This window comes from Anabas testudineus, chromosome 3 (genome assembly GCF_900324465.2).
Source record: "Anabas testudineus chromosome 3, fAnaTes1.2, whole genome shotgun sequence".
In the NCBI taxonomy this organism is placed as follows: Eukaryota; Metazoa; Chordata; class Actinopteri; order Anabantiformes; family Anabantidae; genus Anabas; species Anabas testudineus.
In genome coordinates this window covers 18,832,194-18,856,430 of record NC_046612.1, presented here as the reverse complement: position 1 = coordinate 18,856,430, position 24,237 = coordinate 18,832,194, and the positions used below count along the sequence as shown (strand labels likewise).

Sequence of the window (24,237 nt, the reverse complement as noted above, 5' to 3'; positions counted from 1 at the left end):
GTGCATGCCGTGGTCTAAATGTGTCGCTGTCAGAACACAGCTGTTGGTGATTCAATGAAACGTGTCCACATGTGCTACATCAAGCATCAGCACATTTCCACACTGTTTACAGCCACCTCACTTGCAAGTATCACATTAGTCCACCTGACATAAAAAAAAAGACAACATGAGGGGGGGAAGGCATGGACGGAGATTTAGAAAGAAGGGAAGAAGAGAAACACATTGAGGTGTCCCAAAATAGCACACAGTGAAACGCTATGCGTCTATGCCCATCAGTGACAGCGGCGGCGCTGGTTGGGCCTGCTGGCTGCCTGGCTGACTAGCTCTCCCCTTGCCATTCTGTTTCCTGTGCCTGCCTATGCAGCGTTCTGCAAGGATGAACACACTGAGGCTAGCAGGAGTTTAAAGCTCCCTCTGGGCTGAAATCCCTCTTGAATCTCTTAGGACACCTGGAGGTATTTCCGCCTTGTTACAGAAAAAAAAAAAGTTTCATATAGAGACAGATGAACGAGACAACATAAAAGTGGGTCAGTGATGATAGAGAGAAAGAGGAGAGATGAAGCACAAGAGGGAATTCACAGATGTATATGACACATATATACATTTCTTGTGAAATCTGTCATGACAGTGTCTTTATGTGTTTCTAATGAGAGAGATCAAGAGATCAAAAGAGCATGAGAGCATTCGAGCCCTTCAGGGTATTTGATGAAGAGGCCTCAGATAACTTTTCTTATTTGTTTTTTAAATGCATTAACAGTGAAAGACACTAATGACTTATACAATGTGGGGATACATGCAATTACTGCAATGTCCATTGTGCATTTAAGCCTACAGAAAAAAGTGACACAAAAGTGAGTCAGAACAGAAATCCTGTGTTGCTGATGGGAAAACTGCACATTCTTTATGTTAAAACAATCCAGGACCAAAGTCATTTTATTTTCACATCAGCTCGACATAGCAGTAGACGCTGCAAGTGACCTGGACATAATAATCGCTCAAGCAGTATACTGTTTGGTTAGAGTACTCCAAGTGTGCAAACTGATCAGTAGCAACACAATACATTGTGAGGAAACCATGTCACCACTACAGTTAGTGAAGTGTAATTAAAATACGGTATGTTTAACAAATGGCGCCGCAGCAAAGTGCTAATGTGCTGCTGTACATTAGTATCAACAATCTGTGCTTTTTTCACAGCTCTCTGGACAATCCCACTATCTTAACATCTCTTCTTGCTTTTATAGCACCTTTCGTTTTTAGTTTTAACACACTATCCACGTGGCACAAGACGGCTCTAAACACATTTGTTTACAGTATTTGAGAGCTGAATAGAGCCCAGCTCTGGTTGCAGCTCCTTACCTTGAGAGGTTTGGGTGCATATATATTTCTTGATCAAGGCATCTGTAGGTTGAGTGTAAAGGCTAAGAGCATATTTGAGGGACTTCATATCAGGGCTCTTTTCGAGGAAGGTTTTCTTCAGCCCGTTGCCTCCAGCATGGAAGTATTGCTGCAAAAGAAGAAGACCAGCTCATAGTTATAGTTTTTCAAGATATAATAGACTTTGGAATTACTTTGGAACTTGATGGTAACCACCTTTGAGTCGACACACTAGAGCAGGTTACAGTTGGCTGAGAAACAGCCTGTGATTATGTGGCAGGATGCATTTTACAGGGAGAAGCATACACACAGAGACCAGTGAGACTGCACTTATAGTCACTCCTGTAGCCAATTACCAGGCACTTAAATGTGAAACCAGTACTTGGATGATTAATGGACATTTGTGCTGATAAGCCTGATTCTGTAGCTGAGGACAGACAAAGCTTTGCTTTCTTTTCAGATGTTGTCACCACTCCCACAGACTGAAGGTGGGAGTGTGGCCACAGACAGATCTTATTAAAAACAAGCCACTGCTGAAAATAAGTACTGTGTAATCAGTATTGGACAATAAAAATATTGTATTCTTTTGTGCTTGTTATGTGTTTTTACTAGCTCTTCCTTTATAACAAATCATAATTTTTAGGGACTAAATATGTCAAGGTGTCAAGTTGGGAAGCTGATGTGTAATTCCTTCAGATCTGTGGAGGAAACTAACAAACAAAACCCGTAGATAAAGATAGGGTACACATACTGTCTTCATCGGTTGTAGAAACTGTAGTCCTGTAGTCTGGGTGTTGGTAAATATGTGTTGACTGGTGTCAGGTCAGCACTTGGCATTGGCTTGACAAAGTAGGGGGAACTATGTCTCATTAATGACTTATGAGTCACAAAATATGACCGACATGTGTCTTTCATGAACTATACATCATCTGGTATGTCGGGGGTGAGTCATGGTTGGAGACCATCATGAGAAGGAACATAAAACATCCTACACATAATAAAAAAAAAAACTTAATTAAAAGCTAAGGGAAAGAATTCAATCTAAATATATTTTAATAACACAACGTACATACGTTTTGTTCTTCAGATAACTTTGTGTCTTTAATAAAAAAAAATAAGATGAAATAGATGGCATTTCACGGTCAACTCTCCGAAGGCATCACTGAACTGTGTTAATTGACTGTTCTCATTGTAATACTGATGAAAAGAATTCCAGCGACATGACTGATGTAAACCTGCAGGTAGTTTCCTTGGAGACAGCAGAATCAATTAGTTTCCTCTGCATTTTATGATGCAGCTTTCCCCTAGTGGCACCTCACCATAACTCTTATCCCTGTAAAACCGAGGCTTAGTCTCGAAATAGTCTCATAGTGACGCATTTCACACTTTCTTTTGCTGAGAGGTCCGGGGCATGTATCCTTATTCCGCAGTATTAATTCGATGGGTCTAGACTGGCATTGTGTCGTGTGTTTTTAAACCTATAATGGTATTTTCTCAAGCATGATGAAAGCACTCTTCTTGTAACTACTTCGCGTCTCATTAAGAAACATCACGATCTGACCACAGATTTCCAGGCTTCAAACACATTTACAGTGTTTTTAATTTAGAAAATGCTTGTGCTCATTAGCCATCCAGATGTCTTTTGCCGTACAGCCAACAGTATAACTGACACAAAACTCACCTTGATGGTGGGAAGCACAAGGTCCATGGCTGCACATTGGCGTGGAGTCAAACTTCTCGCTTCCTCTCGAATTACATGCTCCTAGAGGAATAACAGATGAAGTCAAACACTCCACAGCTGGTTAAACTGCAACACAAGTCACATTCAGGCACTCTGAATTTTAAGATGCCCCCTCAGGATAATAGTAAATGACATTAGTTGAACCATAGCACTCAACGTCGAGAATTTACTGCTTACAAAACAGCACCAGCTGTAGTCATTTAAACTGCAGTGTCTGATAAATGTGAAGTTCTTGTCTCACAATAGCATCCTAAAAAATCGATTAAATATTTATCTATATATAATCTATTTATATTTTGAAAAATTGAGGGAATTGCTTGGAGATTTCCTGATTTGTGAATTGATCACAGTATATAAATTCTAGCAGTGGCAGATTTCCCAGGCATTTTCTTTGCAGAGCATAAATGAAATGTTTTATGAAAGGGGGTTTGGCAGAAATTGAAACACCAATACAAATGCAGTTACAACTGCTGGTCCTAAACTACGCATCTTTATGTGTCTGGCCCGTTGAATCTATAAAAACCTAATCTGAATTTTTGCATGAGCTTGAAAGAGTCTTGTATATGTATGATATTGATTCACCAGGTTTGTTTAAAAGGATCTTAGAAACCTGGCAAGAAAAGAAAGGCACTTGAAATAAGGTGTATATTTTTATTGTGTCAGGATTGCACTGGCTACACTTGCACGTACACTTGATTTGTATCGACTGTGATTCAGTAATATTCCCATTTAGTGAGGACAATATTACAGTGAGCACCAAAATCATTAAAGGCTGCAGACAAGAAGAAATACTTCTCTCTAAGGAAAACCCTGCAATGGAGCTGTACAGATACAGACACTGAAACAATGACTCTCACTTTGGATTAAATTTCTTACAGTTGTTTAATCAATTTTCATTACTCGCATAGACATTTTCCCTTGATTTCTAATAATTTCAATTTATTTAATTGTAACATATTAGTGTAGACAGGTCACACTTGGCCTGCTTTATATGGCATTTGTTTGAAGGGTATTTTGGTAAATAAAGTTATACCCTCGCATAAATAGTTAGAATTAAAGTAAAAAAAAAAAAGTACATCAGAGAATATAACGATAATAACCTACATAAAAAAGAAGAGGATTATCAGTCATAATCAACCACTTTAATCCTTTAGGAGGGAAACAGAAACACACCCATCTGTGTAATGATGTATAATACAGTACCCAGATGTTACCTCAAAGAAAATCCTACACCAACAAATAAACACACATTCAGTTTGCATCCCCTGCATGACTCGGAGCTGAAATACCTCTCTGAGGTACTGTCATACCACAGTTGTTAGTAAAACCACAGTGTAACCACTGATCCATTCCAATGCTTCACTACACAGAGCTCAGGGGATTAAACATCCTCCGGTCACATCAGCAATTAGACACCAGCCTGGTTATGTTGCACTGAGCTGTACGGCACAATACAAAGTCTACAGCAGCTTACATGACCACGCTTCCAAATGATATCATTCATTCTTCCATAGGTACAAATATGATATGAATAGGTAAATATGATGTACGAGACTCACTAAGTATTGACTGAGAGTATACATTTCTGATGGTATCGTGTTTGTGTGGTGAGATATTCTTCTTGGTCCCATCCAAAAATTACCTTTAGTTTGGACAGCTGTCCCAAATCCTTGGCCGCACTGAAGATCATTTGGGCTCCCTGTTATCGGAGAAACACAGTCTTTTCAACAATGGCAAAATAGGCTTGAAAGAAAAATAGAGAAACACATACTGATAGTAACACGAGATGGGAACAAAGTCATGACATAAACTCATTACTGAAGCTGTGTTTTGAAGCTGCATCGGTTATTTTGGAAATTCAAAGAAGAGAAATGACAAAAAAAAAAACAAACAAAATGTATGTTTCCAAAGAATAGAACAAAAACTATAAATGACATATTCCTGAAAACTGCGTGTGTGCGTGTATGTTAAAAAATGACATGTTCGTTCTTCTCCCGTATGGTAATTTGTTTGGTATGAAGGAACAGGAGAGAGCTAAACAGATGGAGGAAACGAGAATGAGACAGGTGGACAAGAGGAGGGAGGTGGAGGACAGGCCAAGAGATGACAAGAGTAACAGAGAAGGGAAGGAGACACATAATTGATCGCACTCACACTCTGGTCACTCAGTGGAGGCAGAACTATTGTTCTCTCGATGGTATTCAGCACAATCTTCCATAGCTCTTTGAGGACTCGTTTCAGCACCGTCTTCTCACAAATTTTGGCAAATAACATCAAACTGCAAAGTGGCAAAACAATGGCATCAAACAGAGTCGAGTTAGTGCAAGTGATGATGTCTTCAGAAATAATAAGATCAAGAAAAGCACCTGTGATTCATTCAATACATAAAGCAGCTTTATGTTTTAATCTCACCCTATTGTGCGAGCAGGGTCTCCCAGGCAGTAGGAAGGATTTAGTATTTCCATATCATTAAGTAGATTCCCTATAATACCTCACTGGTCTCAGTGTTGCTTTGACAAATTGTTGAGAGTGATTCCCAGAGCTCAGCTCTTCTGTATCATCACTATGGTTCTTTTAGGAAAACCCCAAGAACCAAATGCATTCTCTAGATAGTATTAATTTGCACATAATGCACTTTTCTTTCTAAAAATAAATGTGAAATGGTTATGATTATTATGCAAGTGCATATATTTTATTGACACATTTGGAGGGTCTTGAATGAACTAAACTAGAATTAGAAATCAACCTCAATCTTGACCAAGTGTGATGATGAACCATCGTGAATAAATTCACCAGCTGCAGCCAACGAACAAACAAACAATTAAGTAAAGTTGAACCCGTTTTGGATTTATTATTCAACCTGGACTTCCTTTCATCTGTTTCACATGTGTTCAGTTTGTCAAAGGTGCATTGACAAACTGATTCAAACCAAGTTAATATGATATTTAAATCAATTCAGGATTCAAGATTTTTTTTATAGCGCTAGTTAACGTTCCACAAGAGCAGTTTAATTGCACATCAGAAGTCAGTGTTACATAGTTAATTCAGCCATGTTTGAACAATTGTGAACCTAGTTCATGAGAAAATGTTTTTTATTTTACATTCATAGCGTTAAGAACTACTATACAATATTTTCTTTAAATCGCCATACAGTCCAATCATCATGAGTATCTAAAAGCTGGTACTTGAATCCATCCATCCATCCATCCATTATCCTAACTACTTTTCCCACAGGAGTGCTAGAGCCAATCCTGTCATTGGGTGAGAGGCGGAGGGGTTGCTAGTCTATCACAGTGCTGACATATAGGGACAGACAACCATTCAAACTCACATTCACATCAATGGGCTATTTAGAGTCACCAATTTATCCTAATCGTAACCTAACTGCATGTCTTTGGACTAAGAGAAGGAAGCTGCAATACCCAGAGAAAACCCACACAGAAAAGACACGCAGCGGATCAGTGGATTTGAACCCAGGTCCTTCTAGCTGTGAGGAGACAGTGCTAACCACCACGCCACTGTGCCCTCTCGTGCATGCAGTATGAGCTGGTAAATACTGTTGTCATTTGAATGGTTGGTTAATTGTGGCTATATGTGCTCATTAATCAACTCAAAAACTCAGAGAACAAAACTGTGACTGTTAAAACTATTCTGACACTCTAGGGACAACACTTGAAGGCGATGGTTGATGGAGCCTATAGATTTATATAATGTACTTCAAAACAATGAATTTCAAATACTTGAGAGAGAGAGAGGTTCTTACTGGACAAAACAATTTTGCATGTTTGAGGGTAGACTCTAACCTTGCATTCAGTAGATACCCACTTTTTATCCAGAAGGTCCATAAGAGGCCGGAGGACAGTCTCTGCATCCATTGCAGCATTGCTCCCTTTGGCTTGCCCCTTCATCTGGACCAGCTCCTGGTTCATCTGCTTCACGCAGTCTTCAATCACAGGTTTGAAACTGGGTGAAGGAAAACACATTTTCTTAAATCATTCGCTCCAGGATCTATACTTTAGGCTGCATCAAAATTTAGTAGGTGCTCACACACCTGCTGGTCTTAGAAGTTAACTGAAAATGTGTTCAGACCAAAGCTGTCTTTGGTTCAAGCTGAAATGTTTAGCAACTTGCTGTGCTTATTAAGCACAGCACACAGCAAGAGTCAGTTACTATAATTCTCTGTTAACAGTGGCTTTTTTGTACACTTTGATGAAAGAACAAGACGTGAACCTTAGCGCATATTCAGATTCCATACAGACATACACACACTGCTGCTCACCTGGAGCCGAATACGCCACTGAGCTCGTCCAATACCGTGTTAAGTTTATTCTGAAGCTCCTTCAGCAGATCACTGGCCTCAGCATCCAGCTGTCAGTGGAAGACAGACAGTTACTACATCATTACATGCCGTACACTCACCAGCACTGACTAGAACTTTGTATCTCTGGAGTATGCCTCAATTGGGGTGGGCAAGTTATGGGGGAGACGACAGGCACGCAGAGTAACCTGTCTTGCTGGTGGTCTCCCACTCATTCTGTTGCCATCTGTGCCGAGCCATATTTTTAATACAAATAGACGGCTCACCTCCGTGCGCTGCAATGATGACTGCTTGCCGAGTCATGAGACATGGTGTCAGCAAGGAAGCAGACAGCAAGCGGTCTCTCAAAATGGAACATTTTTGTGGACTACTACATAAGTTAATGTAGCGAGGGTATGCTGTGAGCCAGTTATGTCTCAAGGAATATAGCTTACTATAATATATGCATAAACCTTGTGTCTACATACAGATGTTCACACACTAAAATCCCCCGACTGACTTACTATTCACAGGAAAAAAATTCACAGATGTATTCACAGCATTTATGTACCCAAGCATGGTATGCGTAGGGTTTCTGCAGAGCCATTAATATGCATGTGCATGTGATGGATGTGCAGGTGTGGCCAAGTTTGTGTTCATTCGTGGTTTTGAACATATTCCGAGAAGATGCATGGATGGTTTTTTGTGCCGTGTCCATGTTAGTGCAATTGTGTGTGTCAATAAATGCATGTGTGAGTGCATCTGTTTGTCTCAGTGCTTATGAATTATGTTTGCTATGTACAAATGTCCAAATACTGATGTTTTGGATGGGGTTGGAGAACACACTTCACTGAGGCTTAGTGCCTGAGATGGATGTGTGAGGCCAGGCACCGCACCACATGCATGGCAGATCGTCACATTAGACCAGATAAGCTTTAGCCATGGAGCAGCTCATCTCACATATTCTAATGCCGGATGGCTCAGCTGGGAAGTGGATGTGTTAACCAAGCCTTTTATATAGTTATTCTACAGAACTGGCCTCTATCTGCAGCACAAATGGAACAGATATATGCGTGTGAATACAATGAATGCGTTCACATGTGCACGCGTTCATACTTGACTCAAAGTGATTGCAGCATGGAAGAGTTTTGTCACCGAGAAAATTGCCCTCAGAGGTTAGAGGTGTTATTTTACTGTTTGAGTAACAGATAACATCTTTTCAAGTAATAGCAGAAACATGCTGTACCTTGGTCTTTTATCATTTGCCTCTGGCCTGGGGAAAGTTTTAGACTGGGCTGTAATCTCTTTCCTGGCAGCCTCAGAAATTGAGATTCTGAGGTTTTTTCAAAAACAATGTATCTTAATGGGAATGCTGGCAAAGGAAATTCACCTCGCTATTAGATACTGTAAACCAACGCATCTGTCAACTCCCAAGATGAAAACATTACATTGTCACTGTGCTACCTGATGCCCAAAGTCTAACTGAAGACTGCAGACCTGTTAAAAAGATGGTCACAGATATTTCTATGACTTGTGAAGTGAGTGAGTTCTGTGGCTTGAAAACAAAATGACACTACTAAGATAAGGTCTTAGATTAACCTGGGGATACAATGTCTAGAATCCAAAGATGAATAGACGCTGTGTCTGGTGTTTTGCACTGTCAGTATACTGCCAATATGTGAGTCAGTACCTCAACTAATACTAACACATTTAATGCACTTCACTGTGCTAACATTTTTCATTATGGCAATTAGACTTTATGCACAGGAAATATCAATTTTCAAATCTATGCAGCACCTGGCTCTTCTGTGATAGCTAGTTTACTAAACACTGACTGGCATCCAGGGTCCCATGGAGTGCACAAACTCTCCCTGGCTGACGGCCTATCAACTGCAGCACAGCTTTGCTTCCATTTGCCTGTTTCAACAGTCCAATATCTACTGGCTGGCAGATTGCTAAAACATAGTTTGTCGTAAACAGTGCCTATAAATGAAAGTTTAATGAATCAGCATCTCCAAAGTGAGAAAAGTGTATTAGCAAACAGGTTGACATCCAAAATAAAACCAGATATCAATCTGAGGAGATCAGTCCCACGATTATACAAATGTGGGCACTGTAAGAGATTAATGCTAATCTCTATTATTGGTAATGCTATGATAAAAGCTCTAGGTAATTACATTGGCTTTCTGGGAGTTAATTGCTGATAGGGAGGTATTCTGTAATGAATAGGCTCCTGTGCACACAGAAAAACTTTCACCTGAAATATGCTTCAGCTACTTAATTATTATTTAAGAGAAATTGCTTAAGATGTTTTCACAGATATACTGCAGCTTATCGTCCATTACCAGTAAATATCCACAATTAGACTTTTGGAAGGGATGTGAAGACTTGTCAAATAAAGACTTGCCTTTATTCTGCAGACAATAATGGACTGAAGGTGATTTAGGTCTAGATGTGCTGCGAGGAGGTAGCAGCACCTAAGCTGCCACAGCTGGAGGGATTTGTAACTGTTTGAGAAGCTCATTACACTTGGTTTGAAAAATCCTGTCTGAAGCATTTTGTGACTTGAGACTAGGGAATGGATAGAGATGATCAAAACCGCAGCAGGCAAGTTGGTGAGCCTCTGACTGTGCTCTTGCATAAGTAAAGAAGGGGTAACATCAGACTAAAATAAATATTGCGCTTCTAAATTAGGCATGGTTTGAGAAGTGGCAGAAATTAAAAAAAGAAGTAAGCTAAAAATAAAGATGGGATCAAGTGGGTTGAGCCACTATCCCCAGAGCGCAGGGGATGGTGAGCTTGGGCGGCCTGTCCAGAGGGGTGATGGGTAATTCAGTTTCCGTATGCTCTGTGGCACATGCTGCTGGAGGGGTTGGGGGGGGGTGAGAAGCATAGGAGCGTGAGGGGTGGTAGGGAGGCATGGGGGGAGGGGGCGTGCTTTTTCGTATCATTTGGTAAATGGCGGGAAGGGGTGTTGACAAGTCCTTAATCACACACCTTACAGAAGGACACAACCCCCTCCTCCTGGAGACAGAGAGAGAGAGCACAGAAAGGAAATGGGGGGGAAACAGAAGACACAACGAAGGAGACAAAACGCAAGGCAAGACAGGCGTTAGATACCGAAGAGAAACATGCATGTAAGTAACAAGAAGCAGTGGCGGCTGCTTCTCAGGTTAGACTGACAGGTTGACAGGGAAAATATTTAACGTTTCAAACCAACACAGATTTAGAGGACTTAACAAAATATTTAGAAAAATATCAAGGCAACACATGTTATAAACACAGGGGATTTGAAGTTGGGAAATAGTGATGGAATACAAAGGAAGTCTTTGAGGAGCTGCAGAAAACCCGAAAGGTGATATTAGCAAACTGAAACACGTCAGATTAGTCTAAAAGATGGTTAAGTACAGAACTGAGAGAAGGATTACAGCACATCATGGCTGGGGTCAATTCACTTTCACTTCATAGAAATGTCATCTGAAATGATAATTTACATAATCATGACACATCGTTTACTTCACAGCAGAGTGATGATCTGAGGACGGAGTCTTAAGTCTCCACATTAACTGGCATCAATTGTACTCAAGTGTCCTTTAGCAAGACACTGACGCCTTTGAAGTCCTGGGGACACTGTTCTTCAGCTATGCTCATGGTCTGACCTTCTGTTGGAAGGACGATCATAGCAGTACTGCTCTGTAATTTAGATATTATATGGCAAATATTTTCTCTCAATTCAATTGAAAATGCATTGCCTCCAACTTGACACAGCAGAGGACACAGATATGTACTTAGTTAGGCACAGACCTGTTTGCCTCCCATGGACTCAAACATCTTCTCCAGTTGGACACGGAGCTGCTGGATATTGTTGAGGAGGATGCAGGGCTGTAAAAGTAAAGTGAAAGTAGACTGTTTTGTACAGTACTGTGAGACACATCATAAAATAGGAAATATATCTTCAATGCTGATAGCATTCTGGAAAAAAAAAACAATACATTACATTTTCTATATAAAGTGTGTTGACACTGTACTGTACTCTAATGGTGTGTGAGCTTAGAAACCCATATGAAAATATCAGAAAAATCTAAAGGGTGATAACAGTGAAATCCATTAGTTTAGATTTCCTGACATATCTTCTATACAATGATGCAAGATTGCTGCGCAGCAACGACAGTCAGCAGGGATACATAATACAGCAGGGAGAGAAATGTCTGCACTGAATATGTCAGGCATTATCGATCCTCGGCTCTACAACAGGTTTAACAGATGACAGACATTATTCACATTGCTTTTAATGAAGACACAGTAATCCTTCAGAGTTTTCCGTCAGTCATATATCATGAACATTATCTGCTCAAAAAGCAGCTGTCAAATACACAGCATCCAAAAATTATGACAATGGTAATGTATAGCAGTAAAATTAGAATGCTGCGCCCCACAGGAGAAGGACTGGTGTTACAGGACAGGGTGAACTAATACGTGCATTGGATGTTTTATAATCGAGTGTATCAGTTAAATTGTGGCAGCTGCTGTGATATCGGTCAAAACTGCAGATAACAAGAGCAAAAGGCAGCAATCTCACAGTGAGACATAATGCTGTTTAAATAGGAATACCCCTAGGGCGCCTAAGATAAATCTGATGGTTCATAAAATGATCACAGACATTTGCCTGACAAAATTGGCATTTATCATTTTGACTTTTGAAACAGCGGTTGCCAGACGCTGATTAAAGACTTTACAAACCGTATAGCTCTAGATACTCATCTTTACTAATGATACTGCTCTCTCTTAATCTATGGTTCAGTATGTTGGGAACAAAGCAAGACTTATAGAGTGTTTTTTGGTAAATATGACTATGAAATATGAATGTCACAGTCTAACAAATATAAGATTAGGTTTGACTTGATGTAAAATTGCCAGTGGATACTGTAAGTCAATTTGCTTAAGATTTCCCTTTCTGCAACACTTGTCTCTTTAGTGCTGTCTTGAGTAGATGCATTTCATGTTTTCCCTGGGATAACTGTATTGAGCCTGTCAACACTGTAAAGAAACATCTGCCTCCTCTGCTAGTAGCCTGAGAGTTATCTCTCACTTTAACTTCAAATACCAGTGTGGATAATTAGGCCACTTACAAGGCTCTGCATTTAGTCATCTGTCACATTAAACAATGGACAGACAGCCCAGAATATACCAATGACTTTTCCCCATCAGCTATGGGTTGTGAGATGAATAATTGCATCTCGGTTAAGAGAGACAATTTGCTATTAGTGTATCAGAAAAGACAGGACAGGCCAGACATGTATGTTTTAACATTTGCATACTGTGAGTAGGCACTTACCACATTCTCCTTACTCAAATACAAAGGAAAGTCCTTAGATATGATTGCAGCGTACTGCAGAAGAACTTTGTTGATAGTCTATAAGGAGACACAGAGACAGTTTTATAAGTTCGTTTGCTTTTCTGTTTTTCAATCTGTGCTTTCACAGCCTAATAACAACATATGATCAAACTTAATAAATATATCAAAGTCTTACAATCAATGACAGGCAAGTGTTTAACTGTGAGTTCTCCTAACAGAAGTATTCAGGGTTCACTGTGGGGCCCTTCTAAAGAAACTGACCTTCGCAAAGCGGCACATGAAGTGAGCCAGAGCTTGTGGGTTCGGACACTCCAGCTTCTTGATTATCTCAAAGCTCTGGTTTAGTTGAGTGAACACGTCCACGACAGAACAGGAAAACAGGGCATGCTCCGAGGTTTGCTGGAACTGTTACAGGAAGTACAGTGGACAAACGGTCATGAGGGTAAGAGAGTATTGAAGGAGTTGGGAGACACAGAGTTGGAGGAAAATAGAAAAGAAGGAATTATACTTTAGTTGTAACTAATGTGTCTAATGTACTTTCTAGAAAAGACCTTTCACAGACAAAGTGATAGTAAGTCGTACACAGTTGATACAAAGAGCCTAAGATATCCTCAGGTTTAGACTCTGATATAGGTAAAAGCTTAAAAGTGCACAGCATCGTCACATAAATAGATTACTCAGGTGATACTTGTCAGTGTGTGTAGTACGTGCTGTGATTTGCCATCACTTGTATTTATCTGTTTTCACAATACCAATGACATGATAAATACCAAATTGTGTACATTAAAATGTTTAAACTATTAAAAATATCAGTGCATATTATGTATAGATGCAAGAATAAAACACGCCATGCATTTCTTTATTCAGATGCATTACTGTGCTGTAGTAACGTCTTTGCCAAATGTGTTCTGTGCAGCTTTTACACATTTCCCCTCATTATTTCTTAATATCCTTCTGTGCCATTTGCTGGATGTTTTGCTTCCTATTTTTAATAAGTTTTAACTCAGAGAATTTCATTCTCCTGTCTTGTGATGTCTCCAGGTGAGCAATGTTCCCCACACCTTCTTCTTATTGGGTCATTCTTGTTAATATGAAAAACGTCCTAAGTGGCTTTATTGGTTAGTTATGAAGCTATATATTGAGAAATAATTTCATGCAGTACTTACTCCATCTTTTTTATCCCTTTCCAGTGCTCCATTGAGGAAATCCATGGCTACATCCTCGTTCTCATCAAGCCACTGAATGACAAATGGCTCAAACCACCTAAAAACAAAAAGCCTTGTATCACTGAGAAGATTCAAATCCCAGATGGATGTATTCTTAGCATTTGATTCATTCCAACTGTCTGCAGCACAACATGAGTAATGGTTAATTATGTGAGAATTTAGATATGTAAATTCATTCATTCAATCATTTTAGGGAAGCCACTGTGTTTAGGGCAGATGTATGAAAAAGTATCCTGAAAATATCTGAAAGATTTCAGTGTGGTTTGGCCACAGTCATGCAGACACTGATATCAGGTTTCAGTTTGTGGGCAGATCAGTCTGCGAAGCTCAGACAGAGGACAGCAGAGGACAGGACAGGCCAGGACTGATGAGTTGGGTAAGCCCATTTGTTAGCAGAATAATAATGCTGTTCTGTCTGTTTCACTTTGCCATTTCCTTGTTTAATACAGTGCCAGAGCTCGTCCTTAACGCAGTGGATGTCCCCCCAAAACACTTTTGTACTCTGGCTAAGGGCATCTGCTGGAGGAGGAAAAGCCAATAAATAAGGTGGGTGTGGCACCAGAAAGAGACAGACAGGCAGACGAAAAAGCAAAAGCCTGTGTGTGTGTGTGTGATTGAACGAGTGAGTGAGTGAGTGTGTTTGTATGGTGTGTATGCCTCTGGAAGAATCAATCCTGCTGGATATGGCGTTTGATTGACAGTGCTGGAGAGGGGGAGGGTGAGTCATTTCTCAGATAGATGGGTAGGACTGGAGAGGGCATCATGTTCCCTGCCTGAACTCCACGTGTTTATATTGTAGCTATTCCTGCCTTGCCACATATGATTATGCATGTGCAATAGAAAACTGATACATGAAGAGATAATTTATGCTTTTTGGCTGCAAATTCATTTCCTGATCAGCTTGTTTCAAGACTTGTTGGAATAAATTGTGAGATTATCCAAACATGACAGTCAGCAACATGAAAATCAGTCTTAACCAGAATTCTGATCTGAATTCCCAATATTGAGCATTACTTTTTCCACAAGCTATAAACCACCTTCACACCCTTGGAGCTTTACTTTTGCTTTGTCTATGAAAATATTTTTTACTAGTTTTTTTTTACAAGGATTCTAAATTTTTGTTTTGCCAATGAAATGTTTTCCTCTTGGGGAGACAATTGTTCCAACTGCTTGTTTTCCAGGTAAACCGGGATAAGTGCCTAAATCCAGATGTATATATGTGGACAATATAAACCTTTTTCATATAGTAAAAAGTGTGGATGCATATGTGCATATCTCTATATGTATATGTGAGTGTGTGAAAATGAGAGGACACTTACAAAGAATACTCAGGGGGAACATCCTTGAAGGCTGGCAGTTCACGGACATACTCATTATAGAACCATTTGACTTTGAAGTGAAGATTCATGTATTCAGTACTCTTACACAGGCGGTGCTTGTCATGCTCTGTAATGCAGATTAAAGCACAATAAGAAAACGTTAACATGTATAATATCCACTCAGACCACAAGTCCAGTATACAGATAAACCTGCATTTGAATATTGAGTCAGCCCTGCAGTATCACAGTATCAAGTCTTTTGAAATACTAATTGTGTTACGCACGCACACACAGACATTTGCTAATACAGTGCTGTAAAAAATATGTAGACAGTGTCTCACACTGTGGACGTGTGTGTGCTCACCCAGAACCTTAGAGTCCTTTAGGAGATTACTGGATAATTTTACATCATCGTTATGCTTCAAACATACGATGCACATGTTGTCTTTGTTTTATGTTCGATTTTGTTTGAGGATCTGAAACAGTTTAGTATGAGATACAGGCAAAAAGACAACTTCAGGAGCGCTTCAAATATCCTTCATATGTTTTCCCAACACAGAGTCTTTCAGCACAAAAAGTACCTCAGTAACAGCGATTAATTTTAATATGACATCTGAAGGGTCTGAATTATACACAGCCTAGAGAATGAGAAATTAAAACTGAGCCAGTTATTGTGTTTAGATCTCCTCAAAGAAGAGAAGTCATTTAGTAAATGCAAACAAACTAAAAGCTGAAAAGGAGTAGACTACCATGTCAGCTGACATGGCTGCTGAGTCATTTAGTCCAACTCACTGTAGACATTTCACAACAATTAAGCATTTCCATGGGATCCCTGGAGGAAAGATGCATGGCAATGGTGCAAGAGAGGGAGAGAGGAAAAAAGAGATGTAGGAAAAGGAAGGAAGGCCAGTGAAGCAGAAACAGTGTGAGCGAAAGATCACTAAGAATAAAACTATTTTGTGACTGCAGTGATGGGTAAACTAAACTGTATTTAAACATTCCTGCAGACGGGAAAATGGCACAAAGACAAAGATTAAACAGAGCAGATGCAGGTGTGCGTCACCAGGCTCCCCAGAACCAGGTATGTTGTCAGCACTATACTATTATAATGTCATATGAACACAAACACATCTGCAGCACTTATTGTGACCCACTAAATGTTGTATGCGTATTACATGGTAAACCTCGTCATTACCCAAGGCAATCTCCTCTCTCACACCACCCTTTTCTACATCTCTTTCTCTCTCTCTCTCTCTCTTTGTGATTCTGGTGTTTTATTTTTTTCTTCAACATTTTCTTTCTCGTTTTCTTTCTACTTTCTTTTATAAAATGCGAATATACGTGCAACCCTTTTATCAATGGCACTGTGCAGATTTAAATTTTTGTTGGTTTTAGTAAAGATGGGGCAACATCTGATCACTTGAGAGAGTTTGGAGACACCTCAACAGTTAGATCTAGACAAAATTTGACAATATCTAGACACTCGTCCACGTAAGTCTTAAATAGGGCTACAAGCTACAAGCTTTCAAATAGAGTTTTTGTGTTTGTGAATTTGATAATTTACGTAAAATTTGTATTATTGTAAAAACAATGTAGTTGTATATAAATACCAATGTCTAAAAGCTATAGCATTACTCATTCAAGGGGGCGTATAGCCTACTTTTACTGGATTTAACACAATCGTGCTTCAACACATTTCATTTAAAAGTTTGATGGTAATTCTCGTGAGAAAATGTCTCTGATGCATAGACCTGTGTTACTTTTCAGCACTGCAGAAACAGTGGGTGTGAAGTTAAATACTGTTTAAGTGAAACTGGCTAGTTGCCATAGTCACACACCCTGTATCTTAACAGAGAGTCAGAAACAGAAAAATTTACTTTTTATGTTATTTTTTATGATCAGCATGCCTATCTAAGTTATCTCTTCCACTTGTGCTGTAAATACCTGATGTGATATTGGATAACTACTGTATATATTTTGACACACTGACAGATTACACATCTCAGGAGCCACACACTACGCCCGTTTAACGTTTTGCAATATGCTGCCTATTACTGATTTGAAAAGATACAATGTTCCTTGCACCTGACAATTATTTTCTTCTGGCTCACTGCTTTCATCTGCACCTAACTTTCAGATGCTTTGATGACTGAAATTTAGGTTTGCCGTACCTGGATTCACTTGGCCAGTGTTCGATAGAAGAAGCAGGCAGCTTAAACCTACAGTTATTTCATTTCAGTGACTGCCTAACATCTCAAACAGGGATTCACTGTGGTAGTGCAACTTTAAAGCTGGCACTGCAGGGCAAGTCGTATACAGTACATACAGAATAGATACACACTCCCAGTTTGTCAACCTTTCCGCCCTATGCTCTGACTTCACATACACAACCTGCCACACACTCGCGGTCACAGAGTCAACTAAAGGCAGCAGATGGAGGTCAGCTGGGAGACAGAAAAGCAGAGGTCAGCAGGTGTTTTGTGTGGTGCTGCCTGCCAGGTTCTGCTAGCTTGCTATATAGTATGTGTTTAAGTGGGAATGTGTGTCACCATTCTATCCAGACAAGCACAAGCACTGTGTGCATAACTGTACATAATCAATGTAATAAGGTTCCACTGCCCAAAATATATATTTGTTGCCGTTTCCAAAAGTAATACCTACTGCTTCACTAGAAACTGCTTCACATTTATTATTTCTATTATTATTTACATTCTCTTTACTCCCAAAACATTTCACTGATCATCCACAAAGCTTCTTTAGCCTGAAGAGGTTACCACAAGTATGCCTATAACATTTTGAATAATAAATATAAGTAAAAAGAACATTAAAAAAAAAAAACGTATTCACCCTAAAGGAGAAGGCACCATTGTCCTTCAATGAAATGGCTCATTGTGGCACCAAACATTACCATTTTCCATTCAAGAAAACAAAATCTGTGGTATGAAGATAGAAATATCTGTCAGAGCTTAAAAGAGTCTTACATTCCAGAAAAGCTCCCGTCTTTAAAAACCGTTTAGGAGTTACAGAGCTCATATTCTCCCTCTAGAAAATGAAGCACATAGAAACAGAATCTGTCCCTGAATGAAAGCAAAAGGATATAATTTTCCAGTCACTGGGCCCAATGTGATTGTTTGAATAAAGGAGAGAATCCGAGGGAAATGAGACTGCAGGGAGCAGAGTTTAAAAATACTGCAATAAAACATACACAAGCCTTCCGACTTCAGAGTGAGTCATCTGCTTTTTCTTTTTTTAGAAAATGGTTTTTAAATTTTTTATATCAACTTTCCAGATAAAATGTTGGAGTCAACAGACACTGACAAACACAGTAAGACCAGCTCTACAATGTTACTATTGGTGGTTGGACATCAGTATGATTAATATATCACTCTTTTATGAACTCCACATCCACATCTGTAATATATTTTCCTAGCTTTGCTAGCCGAAAGTGTAAAGGTGGCCGATGTGACGATCATTATTAATCCCCCATCTCACTTTTCAGGTGAATTTTTCTTTTCATGTCACCCTACCTACCCCCTAGGTTTATTTTTACTGCTATGTTAATATGTGGAATGTGTCAAGAACACATTGATTACACGTTCTTCAACAAGGACACTTGTTTCAAAATGTGCATGTTGTTGTGATTATAGCAAGAGTACTTACAGGTTGCAAAACATGCATGCAATTATCACTAACATGGATGCACTGGAAACACGCAGTTCACAAACAAATAACTCTACTCTCTGTATCTTTGTGCCTTCTCCATATTTTCAGGCTAAAAGTGGCTGCATGCGTCTTCACCTTCTTTTCAACGTGTTCACTGTTGCACTTTTAACAGTGATACGCTATGAAACCCATAACTGTTACGGGTTTGATTAAATTAGATCGTGATGACTCAAGAGACCATTTACGCTTCTTCCTTTCTTCAATCCTGCCTGTCTTTGAAACCACATAATAACAGATAATTTTCTGTTTATGTAATCATGCTAATGGATTAAGGCCTAGTGCATTTGCACCTTGCAACCCTACCCCTTGAACAACAGGAGTGTGTTGTGAAACTTATTCTCTGTCCTTCATTTGATGAGATATTTTCATTACAGGGCATTGTGATTGGCACAGCTTTTTAACAGATAATGTAAATAGCTGAGAAGGTAATGACCAATTACCACACCCATACAATTTATATTGCACTTCAACAGCACCTTTGTAAATACTATGCTGCACATACTGTACAAACAAGTATTAGGAGGGCCTGATTGGGCTCACATAGTTTACACCCACATGATCTAGCACTGAAATCATGATGTTAAAATAGGTCCCTCACATACGTGCATTCATGTACAGTATTGTTGTATGTGTGTGTGCCTTTTGTGCCCTACTGGTGGTGAACAGTATGGCCTGTCCTGAGGGAGGAGTAGGCTCAGGTCCCTTGTGAGGATGTCATCTTGTCTTATTCAGCCCAAAGGGACAGACTAATTCACAGGAGACTCACTCTCTGCCTCACTGATTTAAATGCCATGGATATTATTATGATTATTATTATATTATATTGAACTGTACTTGTTCACCAAGGCATTTTCAGACATATTTATATATATACACATGTAGGGGTGTGTGATTAGACAGATTTGCTCAAGGCAGCCACGGTCAGTACACTATAGTTATCTCTGTGACATAATTCCTTCATCATGGCTTTTGACCCTCTTCTGTCAAAGTGCCTCCTAAGCTGTTTCTGGGGGGCCTACTGACATAGCTCTGAGCCCAGGAGACATTAACTCTTCTTGATGTGACTTGTGACTCACTAAAGTCTGATCCAGTTCCAGTAAAGTCAATCATTGTTGTAACACTGGAGAACTCTCTTAAATTTGTAATTCCATTATTAATCAATACAATCACAACATACGGAAAATCAAGAAGTATTTTTATGGTTGTATAGGAGATTATCATGACTAGATGAACAAAATGTTGCAGTAGAGCACTGTTGTTTGGCAAGTGGCTGGTGTAGTGATAGTGCCAATGCTATCTCTGGCTCCTACTAGTAGTAGTAGACATACTTCAACAAAAGCGGAGCAGCTACAATCTGCCTAATCTGTCTAAGCGACACCTACTGTATAGACGCATACAGTACAAATGTATTTTAAATGGTGGTAGTAAGTGCAGAAATATTTATATGTGTGGACTGATTAATGCTATAATATACTGTACATAGAGAGAAGTTATCAGACCAGAGAATCGTGTTCATCACATTCTGAGAGTCCTTCAAGTGCTGGTTTTTGTAAACTCTGTGTGAGCTTTCATGTGTTATGCACTGAGGAGATGATTACACCGAGTCACTCTGCCATAAAGCCCAGATGGGTGGAGGGCTGAAGTGATAGTTGTCATTATAGAATTCTGTCCCATCTCCACACACGCTCTATACACTCAACTATCTCCTTTGTATTTTGTATTTTGGGCATATTATGACCTACAGGTAGACTTCCACAAACTGGCCAATCAGAACAGAGTGGAATGACATTGAAGGGGCTAAATCAAGTGAATTGAATTTAAATTGAATTGAAAATCATATTATCTTCTACCAGTGGACCCCCATAATAAAAGATAAAGCCAAAACTAAGCACAATATGAAAACTTTGAGGAAATTGCATCCTTAGTTCCCTGTGATGTATTGCGTGTTTTAGTACTTTCTGTTTGTTTTTTTTATGTTGTAGAGCATTTTAGTCAATGTCTGCTAATTTAAATGGGCTTATAAATAAACTTGACACCTGCAAACCTCAGTCCTATCTATCAACATAACAATCCATAGTATTATGTTTTGTGTAAGCCTGTAGTGCTATGCTGCAAAAAGAATTGCTAGAGAACAGACTAATTCATTAAAATCTATAAGCTCATGCTGCCACCACTAAAACAATTTCTTTCTGTGGAGTCAAAACTCCCACTGCTCAGGTACATTAATGGGAATTGAATTAAAATATTATGTTCAGTGAAGCTGTTCAAACAGGCTGAAGATTTGTTAATGGGCTGCTGGAGATCTTTAATGATAAGCTCCAGAGATCACAGCCATTAAACAGGTATAAAGTGAATCCAGAGTATGCACTATAAAACTTTACCACAGAAGTATTCTGAAGTTCAGAAGTAGCAGTGCTTTTCCCTTAATAATGAGTCATCCATTTTGCTGCTTCCACTGTGAATTTATTGATACAGTATGAAGTGTTGGACTATTTTGAATGAGGTGATGCAGAGGATTTCTTCCCTCTTTAGCAGCTAGTTACACCCACTATTTATTTGGCATTGAACTTCGGTGTGCTGGCTCCATACTACCTTACATCTGATATGATTTACTGATAGTTGAATTTAAAATATAATGGCTTTACTTTAGTCTTGCGGAATTTAAAATAAACAACTACAAGGTTGCCTTCTGAATGTTTATCATGTAGATAATAACAAGCTAGTTCCAGTCATAGCCATTTACTATCTCACATCCACCTTCTCTATGTCTCTTAGTTTATCCTCTGTCTTTCGCTCCTACAGCTTTTTGTTGCTCTCTTTCTTTCACACATTTGGCGATGCTAAAATTAGCAGCATCCATTTCTGCACCAGCAATGGCACCAAAGGCCTCCAGGAAGCAGAGGATGCATCAGAGACTTCATTAAGTAATGCACATGCACGTGTGCACACAGACGCGCGCACAGAGACTTCTTCTGTTCTCATTCATTCTTTCTTACTTGCATAACTGAACACACACAATTGTGATTTTACACTTGTGCAACTGTTCAGCATTTGTGCAACTGCACATTTCTGCAATTGTTCAGCTGTGCAAGTAAGAAAGAATGAATGAGAATGTGTGTTCTGTATGCAAACAAACATGAATGCACACAGAACACCCATACACACACAAACTGAGAAACACGTACGTAAAGCAGGATATTCTGGTCTGTCTCCTTCAGGGTGTCTCTGTCGCCCACCCTGCCAGTGCTGTGTGCCTTCTTACGTAAACAGGTCAGAACCGGAGTTATTTCCATTTGTATGAATGAGAAAGACAAACGGCAACCTGGTCTGGTTTCACTCACTTTCACTTCAATAATGTCATCCAATGTGTAGAAGGACATACATATACACACTAGAGGATGTTCATACAAGGTGCTTGTCAGTACTCAAAGTACTTCCTGAGTCTTTTTCATCATGTTTTACCAAGGATGCAAATCCTTGAATCAAAGCCTCCGTACCTGCCTTGGAAATACAGATGAATACAATCAAGTCTTGGTGTCTAGGTTTTTGGCTGTTTGGTGACTGACAGTACAAACAGTGGCTTAGTATTAGAGTAATTAAATGCCCAGTGGTTTTACTGGTTTCTTTTACATATAATTGTTCATGTCCACACATTTTCCACAGTATCTGAACTTTACAAATATACAGTATTGTGTATGCATGTCACACATTTTTCCACAATTGCCAGCAGTTAAAAATATGTTGCATTATAAGCATTTATAAGTTATTTTTTCATTTTATTTCATGAACACTGCAATAAACCATACTATACTCATACCCTTGGAATATTCAGTGTGAGTAATACAGGATCAAACAAAATGGGCTCTGCTTTCCAAGTGCATGTTTGCATCACACTATTTTGTGGTTTATGAGCTGCAATCTCTCCTTCATCAATAGCCTGTATTGGCCAAACCAAACCTAGAACTCTGACAGTCAGTCGAACAAACAAGAAATGAGCAATAATTCAAACAAATCAGTCCTCAGAGGAACATGACAGTCAAGACCTCCTCCTGGCACATGTCGCTGTGGGCAGGCAGTGAGTTACTGACAAGATCAGGCAAGAGAGAAGAAAGGAGAGGGGGTAAAGCTCAAGGAGACTGGGAAATGGTAATTTATATGTGAATGACTGCATCCATGATTCTTGTCTCCTTTACTAAGACAAACATGTTCAGGCAACACACCTAAACATACACACTGTCTTAACCTGAAGTGAGAGCTGTAAGTAACGTCCTAGGTGCATGGTCACGCACACAGCTCCTCTGACTTAAATAGGCAAATGTACAAACAGAGCTATAACTGCTTTCTATGTCTCTACAGTGTGCTGTCATTAATTTACATAAAGATACAATATGCAACTTAAGCTAGCCCTAGCAAAGACTCAATATCAATCCACTCTGCTCCGCCCAGCCCTCTCTGTCCCTGCTTAACTATGCTCTACAACCATCTACATTTACATTTAGTCATTTGGCAGATGCTTTTATCCAAAGTGACTTACAAGCAAGATACAAGGTACAAGGCAGGTTAAGCATTAGGAGGTCTTGCCTATGGACCCCTATTGCATTGAATGGCATTGTTACCACTACACTATCCAGCTGCTACTCCACCATCTACCGCAATGCCACGGTTTGAATAGCACATAAGTTGTATTATCAAATTGAAATGATTAAGAATTGTGCAAAACGTACTAATAAAACAGAAATGACTGAAATTAAATTTTATGACTGGTTAAAAAACTAGAAGTGAATATGTTCTAGTATGTAAAAAAAAAAAAAAAAAAACATTTTAAATATATAAAAACCTGTAGTGGTGTTAAGTTTGGGTATACAATTGACTGAGTTGTCTGTCAGGGATTTAATAACTGCCTGAATAAACATTTGCACAAGTGGATAGCATTTTGCTTCCTGAAAGTGATATATTGTCCCCTGGAGCTTACTTTTAGGGCAACTTTTGTTTATTGTAAAAAAAATATTATAAATTAATACACATCACTTATATTAATTTTGCATGTGAACGTGTAGCCTGAGTTAGATAATACACTTATAAAAGCAATTTAAAGACATCATGCTAATTTCATGATCTGTGAAAAATTAACATTTTTTGGATCTGCTCTTTGAAATATGCTGTTTAACACTGAATTAAACTTTTCATGTTTTGGAGTGGTA

The 24,237-nt window shown here is 39.2% G+C and overlaps 1 protein-coding gene across 2 annotated transcripts in view; it reads right to left on the bottom strand.

Annotated features, from left to right (window-relative positions):
• Nucleotides 1-24,237, bottom strand: part of LOC113174510 (protein unc-13 homolog C) — a 102,448-nt gene that overhangs the window by 5,788 nt on the left and 72,423 nt on the right. For both annotated transcript variants that reach the window (XM_026378567.1, XM_026378568.1), the window contains 11 exons: nucleotides 15,314-15,440; nucleotides 13,935-14,031; nucleotides 13,030-13,173; nucleotides 12,748-12,825; nucleotides 11,217-11,294; nucleotides 7,395-7,483; nucleotides 6,941-7,078; nucleotides 5,270-5,393; nucleotides 4,758-4,814; nucleotides 3,056-3,136; nucleotides 1,357-1,504 (listed from right to left, as the gene is read on the bottom strand). In XM_026378567.1, coding sequence (XP_026234352.1) covers nucleotides 1,357-1,504; nucleotides 3,056-3,136; nucleotides 4,758-4,814; nucleotides 5,270-5,393; nucleotides 6,941-7,078; nucleotides 7,395-7,483; nucleotides 11,217-11,294; nucleotides 12,748-12,825; nucleotides 13,030-13,173; nucleotides 13,935-14,031; nucleotides 15,314-15,440 — 1,161 coding nt within the window. The remainder of the gene's footprint in view (nucleotides 1-1,356; nucleotides 1,505-3,055; nucleotides 3,137-4,757; nucleotides 4,815-5,269; nucleotides 5,394-6,940; nucleotides 7,079-7,394; nucleotides 7,484-11,216; nucleotides 11,295-12,747; nucleotides 12,826-13,029; nucleotides 13,174-13,934; nucleotides 14,032-15,313; nucleotides 15,441-24,237) is intronic.